We start from the raw sequence: 9,080 nt of genomic DNA, 5'->3' as shown, positions 1-9,080 counted from the left end.
GGAGAATAAACCAAGAGGCAATCAAAAGAAAGTTACAACTTCCCAATTCACCACTCATACCCTTTAATTAAATACTCAAGTTATATACCAGGTAGAATACACCTTCACAGTAAAATAAAAGGGTTAAGCTAAGCAAACTATTTTACATCACAGGAAATTACATTCATACATACATGTCAGGAAAGTCGCAACGTATTTATTGACATATACTGATCTCTGTACTCTGTACCTAATTACCTCACAGTAGATTCAGAAAAGAACCATCCCCAAAAAAAAAAAAAAATATATATATATATATATATATAGAGAGAGAGAGAGAGAGAGAGAGAGAGAGAATGTTTGGACTAATAATATCAACAAAAATGTTGGGGTGTGACTGTGTGAGTGAGAGATGTCCCAGCTATGCCTCAGGTTTCGGTTCTGTTGTATTGCATGAAGCGTTCATCTCTTCTTGATTGACAACATTGCAACCATTGGTTGTGATGCCTTGTTTATTGAAGATCCCCACTGAGTTGTCCCTGGTCAAAATCTCACCACCAGAGGACATTAGCCCAGCCCCAGTACCAAGTGTGCTGTTGTTATGAGGAACAAGGCCATGGTTCAAGCTGGGTATCTTCACCTCACCAAAAATAGGACTCATCGATGGTTTGCCACCAGAAATGGCAGTTGCAAGAGCAATCGGCATGAGACAGAGTCCTTTGCTCTGAAGATATTGCATGGCTGTTGTGACATTGGATTCCATCAGTTTTGCCACTTCCTGCTCAAAGGCGATATTGTCTACGGATTTCGATGGATCAGCTGCCTGATCAGTTGATGACGATAGTCGAATACCACTTGATCCCTACAATAACGATATCCAACATTTACTCAACACCATGGCAGCAAAATTTTCAGGTTGACAACAGTTTGATTTTGTATCAATATCTGTACTCCCTATTAATCAGTTTCAGTTGCTTTCAGATTTTAATCACGCACTATTAATGAGTTTAGATACATATTACCATAAGCAAAAATTGGACAACAGGACACGACACCCAAATGCAAGGGTTAGGAACAGAAATATATTGGATCATCCTCACTGATCATTTAGATGTAATCCAATTGACAACTACAACCACAGGATTATTACTGATATTTTAATCAGTTGAAGATATTACAAATACATATTCAAATTCATAAATTAATCTTCATGAGCTGCCAACAGAAACTGATTTTGTAACAAAATCTATATACATCTGCATTTACTGCATCTTATTACAATATTACATAGAAGGGGGTCGGAATCCATTAGTTTTACACATTTATCACGTCCATGATAAAAATCAGGAAACGTTTTTCTGATCTGTGCAGTCTATAGAATTACTCGGGACTGCACGTAAATACAACCACATGGCAGCTCATATGGAGCTGAAATTTTGTGGAAAGGTGGACCAAAGGTCAGTCCCCTGCTCAAATGTCAAGTTTTAGCCCAAAATGGAGGCGGCCAAGTGCCAAAATGATGCATTGAAAAATCCAGTGCCACAGAAAGGGTGCATGCCAATACATGGGAGGGTATAAAAATAAATTTTAGTCTAAGTTGGACAGAATCCAATGAAGACCATTTCCTAAGATATAAAACAGGCATGCCTCGTGCCACGTCACTTTTCACATGGCACAACTGCGTGCATTGTCCAGAGATACCTTCTAGTCAGGTGGACCAAAAAACCTTTGCCTAAAATATCAAGTTTACAGAATAAAACTAGATATTTTTAACTGAGAAGAGGGTGAAATTCAGATGAAATGCAGAGTTTGAAGGAGAAAGGATTGAGCACCTCAGCTTGACCATCAGTGATGAGAGGAACAACTGCCCCTGCTGCTCCCAGCCTGCTCATGCTTAAAACCTGCAAGAGAGTAGAAAGAAGACCAGGTCATTAAAGATGGATTACGAAGCAAATTTCCACAATTCACAGGATTGGCTCAGAACTTGGACAAGAGATGATTTTATCAAAGTGTAATCAAAGCATTTAGACAACATTAACTCACTAAAGATTGCCTGGCCAAGGGATAATGCAATCAATGATATAGTTCATGTGCAGAGAGACACAGAGATCAGAAGGGTGAGTTCTAAGCAATGTGAACGGTTTCAAGAGATTGAGAGCTTGTGAAATATCTCATCCATACCTTTACAGTAAGTCTCATTTTCATACATTGTAGATGCAAATGTGGTTTTTATAAGTTGTTGGTGTAATGTTTTGGCCTTGGGCTATGGGTTTACTGTTGTTTTCGGACTAATAAGTTTTACTTGTCTTCTTGTTTATCAATAACTTGCTACTTATAAAAAGAAATGTCTCATCCATACCTTGACTTGAAGCTGAAGAAATTTGACATACTCAATAATTTCATCCAGCATTGATGCCTTATCTGCCTGAACAAAGGAGATGAAAATATTAGCTTTACTTTCCCTTGCCTTGAAAACAGAGACCCTTCAATGCTCGACCATTCAGGAAGAGACTTCACTTAGAACTTCAAATACTTCAAAAGAACTAGGACATCATGATGCATATCATAAGGATAGTCTGTCCAGGCATAAAGATCTGATAAGCTGCTCACTGGAGAATGATAAAAAGAATTATTTAGAACCCAGACTAGACTTTCAGAACCAGCCTTTCCATTTCCAGGAACAGCTTTGCCAAGTTGACATTGACCTAATAAGTATAGATTGGTAGATCCAATCGCTTTGTGAATAAGTTTAAACTTGCACCAGACCAAGCAGAGCAGAAGTCAAATGCAATTCTTCTTGGATCCCCCCCCCCCCCACACACACAAACTATAATTTTGCACAGATTTATCATTCATCTAATAAGCCAGGATCAAAGACATTGGGAACCCATGTTTCAAATATTTCAATGCTGATCCAAGAAAGGTAGCATACAGCATGTCAGATACAAATCAAGCAAGCTTAATTTGAAAAATAATTAGACCCAAACTGAATGCAGCTAACTCAGCCAACAGGCACAGTACAGTGAGACCCAGACAACAGCATGTCCAGGCATCTGACAGACTAGCAGACAGAAGAAACTCAGAAAGAACCAAAAAAATATCTTAATGATCCAAGATGTAAATCATGCACACCACTTTAAGTCCTTGAACTAATATACATTACAGCCCTAAGCAGTCCTTTTCTGTGGCTTTATGACATTTCACTTTGACAGAAGTTCCCAATGATCCTCTTGATGGCTAAGCTATGTTTTCTAGGACAGTTCCCCTTATAGAATTCTCCTGTGTCCACACATCATGTCATCATTCACATATACTCTTCTTCATCTCTTGCGCATCATCTGCTTGACGCGTCTCTTTTTTTTTTTTTTTCTCCCCTTTAACAGCATGGTCTGATGCAGTACTACTTTGATGAGCCTTTCTGTCCTCTAATTCTTGTAGGTTGGTTCTTTAACTTCCTTTAGTAACATCAATTATAGGATACCTACAACCCATGCACAAGCTTTTGTTGCCCTTCATTTCAGTTTCTGTAAACCACTAAACCTGCTATCAACATATTTTCTCTCCTTTTCTTTACGTAGAGCAATGTAATTTTATCTAATACAAAGTTCAGGCCAAAAAGTACTTTTTCATAATGTAACCATAAACAACCTAATGTCAGAGCTCCTTTTACTTTGGAGAAGTGATGATCTACCTTGAAGCTTCAAATGTATGTCATGCATAGATAGTCAACTAAATTTACAGAGCCACAAATAGAGATTTCAAATTTTCAGCATCAGGTATGGCCATCAGATGGCCCACATTGGCTGAAACCATAGCAAATGACCTAGTTAAAGGAGGACTTTTCAGACAGGAGTCACTATGTTTCCCAGTAGTGCCACTCTTGTCAGGCAAGGGTTCTGACTCCTTCCCTCTAGATTTAATCTGCATGTAGTTTATTAAAAAAAAAAAAAGTTTCTGGCAATGTACTTGGTCATGAAAGAAAATTAGCACAACTCAAGTCCACCTCATGCACAAGCCTACCTTGTTAGAATTTGGAACAAGCTCTTGCAAATTCTTCATTCTTTCAGCAATTTTTTCTCTCCGAAGCTGCATAAGAACTCACTGATTTAAAAAAAAAAATCGGAATAGTCTATGGAACTTCAAATTAAGACTTCATATCCAAGCTAAGAACATAGAAACAAACTTCTACGAAAAGATAAAATTACATACCCGCTCAGCAATACTGTGTGGATCAGTGGCCTGACCACGGCGTGCTCTAACACGAGGCTTTACAGCTCCATTACAACCCCCAACTGTGGTGGCTGACTGAGAGGGAGGACCCTGGTATGTATACTGCTTCATGTAATTTCCTTCACTCAAGTGTGACAACTAAGCATTGAAAATGGCAGAGAATAAAATAACAGACTAGAAAGAGGAAGTTGCGAGACGGAGCCTTCAAACAATTGTCAAAAATAAAACTGGATAATACTTACTTTTAGCATCTCCAATTGAGACTGAAACCCATCTGTTACTGGCATTGTTATCAGGGACCCAGTGACAAAAGAGGCCAAATGATCATTGTGTAGCTCATCTTGCCCCTACAGTATCAAATCAGCACAATATATGTAAGATAAAATGCCTGACCCTATAAAGGAACCACAGCAGTGGAAGACAATCAGCTATAAAGAGTTGAGATTAGCTCGCTTTACAGCAATGACCATATGATTCAGAGCATCCAATCAATGGAGCTACCATTAGATGACAGATGGAGACGAGCAAACCAATCCGAAAGATCCAAACCAAACAACAGGAGGGGTTGACGGTTAGAATCATCGGCTAGATGCCTTTCCCTGTTCGAGCCCATTGACTGGATTACCTTGGATCGACAATCACAAAGACCCACTAGGGCACCATGAACCAAAGGCAGTATCATCCCCAACTGCAGCTCCAGACTATATTTCCCCAATCAAATAAATGAAAATTAATCATGACAGAGGCTTAAAATATATACATTTATTGACACTGGTGCAGGCAAATTTTCCATTTTCAGAATTTTATCATCCCCCAGGTACTTGCTCCCCAAAAAACTATTATCAGTATCTACAAATTCTTCTTGCAAACCAAGCCCTTGTAATTTATCTTGTCCTAAGACAGGAGTGGAGGAAGGAGCAGTCATGTATGATGGTGAAGGCCACAGCTGTGCAATCGAAGAATCTCCAAGGGCTTGTTGACATGCAGATAGTTCGTTGCTGTTGCTTCCAACAGAATCAGACTCTGGCATTGCACTAGGTGACTTAGCCGAACTGCCAGCCACATGAAGCACCTCTTCCCTGTGAACTAAACCCATACCAGAAACACAGTTGGAACCACCACCAACAAGGACAGTTGAAGCACCCTGTGCAGCTAAATTCTCAATAAGTTGATTAGAGGGAATCAAGCTTATAGAATCAGGAAGTAACCCATTGGTTTGAGCAGATCCACTGCAAAACCAAGATTTTTCAGTTGCATTCACATCTGACCATGATGAGGATGACAATAGGTTATCGATAAATTCATCCATTACAAAGCTTATCTGTACACTAGGAGCTTCGCTTTACCCAGCACTTCAACAGCAATTTACAGGTTAAAGCAAGAACTGCTCACAATGGCTTCCACTATGAATGTGTAGCTTTTATCATAGAAATGTTCAAATGGAATGAAGTGTTATATCTCCTCACATCCTCTTGGCCCTTGCCTACCTATGAGAAAGTTAGAGATACATTAGCTTTTCATTAAGCCCTTCTTGGAATAGAGGTTTCTGATTCATAGAAAACCATTTCTTCAAAACATTGCATACAAAGTGATCATAAAGTATGTCGCAACAGAAAATAAACTACAGATATTGATTTTCCAAAAAAAAACATGGTAGGTTCATCATAAGAGATAAGCTGACAATTTTGTTTATCAAATCACAGACATTCAATTTTCAAGATAATAATATACAGTTTATTTATGCTGTTTAGATGGGCAAAGGACACAGCTTAATGGTTGGACACAAGACTGTGTCCTTGACAAGTTTTTTCTCAAGGCAATGGTATCAGCAAATGAGCATTTGACAGCCCACCCAACAAAATAAAAGAAAAATAAATAAATAAATAAATAATGTCCAACACCTATACAAGAGAAATATGATATCTTGTATTGACACCATGTTTCATAAAAAAATGCCTAAGATGAAATCCATCCAAAATTAATGAAGCGTGCTAGAAGAGGCCAGCAAAGTAGTAAATTGTAGCCATTCTAACTAATACACAAACAAGGTGCAATGATAGATCCAAATACAAGGTTCCAGCTATGACATATTGACCATTGCACCTTCTAACCCATCACTACATGAGTAACAGAAATAATCACTTCACCGACCTCATTTAGTTGGCATAAGGCGATTCAAACAGAAAGATGGAGTAAAAAATTGAGGCAAATATAAGGTACCATAGCATATATATTGCAACTCGAAAGTCATGGAGCATAATTAAAATTTTCCCTTTGATTTCCTCACTGAAAATATCAAATAATAAAATATTATCTTCCTCCTTCCAAAGCTGCTTTATTTAATTGAACACCTATATATAATTTTTTTGTCAGGAACAGATATAACATAGCATAATAACACAATATATTTTGAGATTTTAATTTTGGTGGATAGTGTGGCTACCAAAATTGAATCATAACCGGGCACCCAGCTTATGCTATCCATGAGCATATTAAAGTGAAATATTTTAATGTTGTTATGCACACAGTGGATTTGGTTGCAAAATAGCATAGTTCAGTCAGATAAATATAGTTGAACATAGAACAAAGCATGTCTTATCAAGGAAAAATCTAACAATGTCAATCATCAAACACCAACCATTGGCTCTACACTTTTGTTTACAAATAAGAAGACTCAGTAGGAAAGCTACAAAATAAAAAATTATTATATGCTTAAACATATTACAGGGAATTGCATCAATAGCATGCTAAGAGTCTAAAGACAATGTATGTGATTAACCAATGAAACACTAAGAACACAAGGAGAACACAATTCTAACGACTTACTAGCCATTGATGTTGTTTTATTACACAATGCTAAGTGCATAAAATTTCACACAGTTGGAAGACCAAAAAGAGATGCAAAACAACTAGCTAATGCAGAAATTCAGAAAGATCAATGGAATCAACTGAATTTAAAGCGTTAATGCGAACTAATTAAAAAAAAAAAAAAAAGACCCTGGTCAGTAGAAAAAACACAAGTCTTATGACTGAGATACCAAACGGAATTATGATTAAGACAGAAATATACCACCAAAACGTCAAATTTATTCACATTAACAGTAAAAAAAAAAAAAATTTAAAGATAAGAGGGAAGAAAAAGATTTGCTTTCTAAGCTCAGAAAACTCAGAAATAAAACCAAAACCTACAGAAAACAAGCAGGTTCAACCATTTCGAACAAGTTCATCCAAAAAAACAAAACAAAACAAAAAAACCTTTAAATCCCAATAAAAAAAATTGAATCACCAAATCAGCCCTTTGATAAATGAGAAGAATATTCACGCATACCCAGCAGGAAAAATTTTCAAATTCCCTCAAACTGTTAGCTGAACTCGGAAGAAAATTCGAATAAAAAAATAAAATTATTCCAAACAACGTTTTCTTGGACCATAATTCAGTCGAAAACTCTTTAATTTACATATAAGAAGAAGATACCACAGTGAGAAAAAAAAAAAAACACAAGCAACTTGTAATTCATTTGTGAATGAAGTAATTAAAGAGTGACAACGACATAGAACTTACAGAGTAAGCTTCGGAGCATCCAAGAAGACGAGGAGAAGAAACACCTGAAAGGAAGTTTCAGCATTTTGACGAAAAACCGCTCATCAAAAATAAAGAGGGAAAAGCAGATTTTTATTACTGAAAATGCTACCATCAACAAGTTATGTTACACTTTAAGGTAAACTACCAATATATATTTTTTTGGTGGGGGTGGGGGAATGATGGCGTATAGACACCATCAAGGGTGAATTTATTAAGCATCATGGGCAAAAACTGATACACAATCTTAAGAATTTCGTTATGAAAGGACAACTCGCATAGGGACGTAGATCTTCTCCAGTAAGCCAGCGCATCTAACACATATTAGACGGCTAATGGTATCCAAACATGCTAGGCGCAAGTGTACTAGCGAGGATCTGTGATTCTCTTGCAAGGAATTAATGAGAGGGTAACACATTGTCCTCTTTTACGAAAAAAAAAAAAACATTGTTCACTATAAATAGCATGGGCAATAACATTTAAAACATCTTACCCAAAAAAGAAAGAAAGAAAAAAAAGTACTTTAAACAAAAAAAAAAGTACTTTTCAGAAGATTACGGTTATGGAAAGTGGAATCAGATAAAGTAAGAATGGTAAAAAGATCGATCCGTGGTGAAGAAAGAATCTCTTAAACCATCACATTTGCCATTTTAGACTTGGAAGAATGATTTTGATTATGTAAAATGAGAAACAAAAATAAATGATGAATTTCAATATCCAAAAGTCCAACCGATCACAACACCACAATTGCGAAAAAAATTTCCCCTAACAAGATCAAAATTTTGACACAAGCCCTAACGGATAGATAACTAGATGATGATTCTAACGGGGAGTGCATCTCTTTCACCCCTATGTTGTCACATGCCTTGATAACTAAGCAAATCGTAACCACTTAATTGGAATAGGATTTAGATATGGTTTATTGCATTAGAATAGTATTTGTCCATTCATATTCTTATCTATTACATCGTGTCTTTTGTAACTATCATTTAGATTGTGTTTAGTATTCATTTTCATAATAGATTTTAGGTGTCAAAGGCATTCTAAAGAAAGCAAATAGAGAGGTTCTAGGCTTTAGAATGGGTTCTAGATCTAGAATTTACATCTATAATGTATACCAAACTCAACCTTAATTTCCTTCCTTATAATCTCTATGAAATTCCCATCAAAGCTATATGGAACTATGAAAAGCTTTGATGAACATGCTACAAACTTGAAGAAATACTTAAACTTCAAATTATGAAAACCTAAAACTATTGATCCTTAAGACTATGTAAATAAAAAGGAGCAA

The 9,080-nt window shown here is 36.6% G+C and overlaps 1 protein-coding gene across 3 annotated transcripts; it reads right to left on the bottom strand.

Moving 5' to 3' along the window:
- Nucleotides 1-39: 39 nt before the first annotated feature.
- Nucleotides 40-7,936, bottom strand: LOC122064086 (transcription factor LRL1-like). 3 transcript variants are annotated; one of them, XM_042627793.1, is made up of 8 exons: nucleotides 7,772-7,936; nucleotides 4,970-5,696; nucleotides 4,452-4,556; nucleotides 4,189-4,299; nucleotides 4,000-4,065; nucleotides 2,339-2,404; nucleotides 1,812-1,880; nucleotides 40-841 (listed from the first exon to the last, which is right to left on the bottom strand). In XM_042627793.1, the coding sequence occupies exons 2-8, from the start codon at nucleotides 5,516-5,518 to the stop codon at nucleotides 401-403; spliced, it is 1,407 nt and encodes a 468-aa protein (XP_042483727.1). In that variant the 5' UTR covers nucleotides 5,519-5,696; nucleotides 7,772-7,936; the 3' UTR covers nucleotides 40-400. The 3 variants fall into 3 exon arrangements, with proteins under 3 accessions (XP_042483727.1, XP_042483725.1, XP_042483726.1); XM_042627791.1 differs by having other exon boundaries at nucleotides 4,189-4,347; nucleotides 7,772-7,930; XM_042627792.1 differs by having other exon boundaries at nucleotides 4,189-4,347; nucleotides 4,970-5,692; nucleotides 7,772-7,930.
- Between the last annotated feature and the right edge of the window lie 1,144 nt (nucleotides 7,937-9,080).

This window comes from Macadamia integrifolia, unplaced genomic scaffold (assembly GCF_013358625.1).
Source record: "Macadamia integrifolia cultivar HAES 741 unplaced genomic scaffold, SCU_Mint_v3 scaffold1515, whole genome shotgun sequence".
Taxonomy (NCBI): domain Eukaryota; kingdom Viridiplantae; phylum Streptophyta; class Magnoliopsida; order Proteales; family Proteaceae; genus Macadamia; species Macadamia integrifolia.
The sequence above is the reverse complement of the archived record's forward strand: the minus strand, read 5'-3'. Positions and strand labels throughout refer to the sequence as shown.

Bases quoted from the DNA above. Each gene is read 5' to 3' on its own strand.
- LOC122064086 (XM_042627791.1), bottom strand. From the start codon at position 5,518: ATGGATGAATTTATCGATAACCTATTGTCATCCTCATCATGGTCAGAT. The intron at 4,348-4,451 runs GTAAGTATTATC...TTCAATGCTTAG, and splicing joins CTCAATTGGAGATGCTAAAA to TTGTCACACTTGAGTGAAGG. The intron at 842-1,811 runs GTGCTCAATCCT...TCGTTATTGTAG, and splicing joins TCACTGATGGTCAAGCTGAG to GGATCAAGTGGTATTCGACT.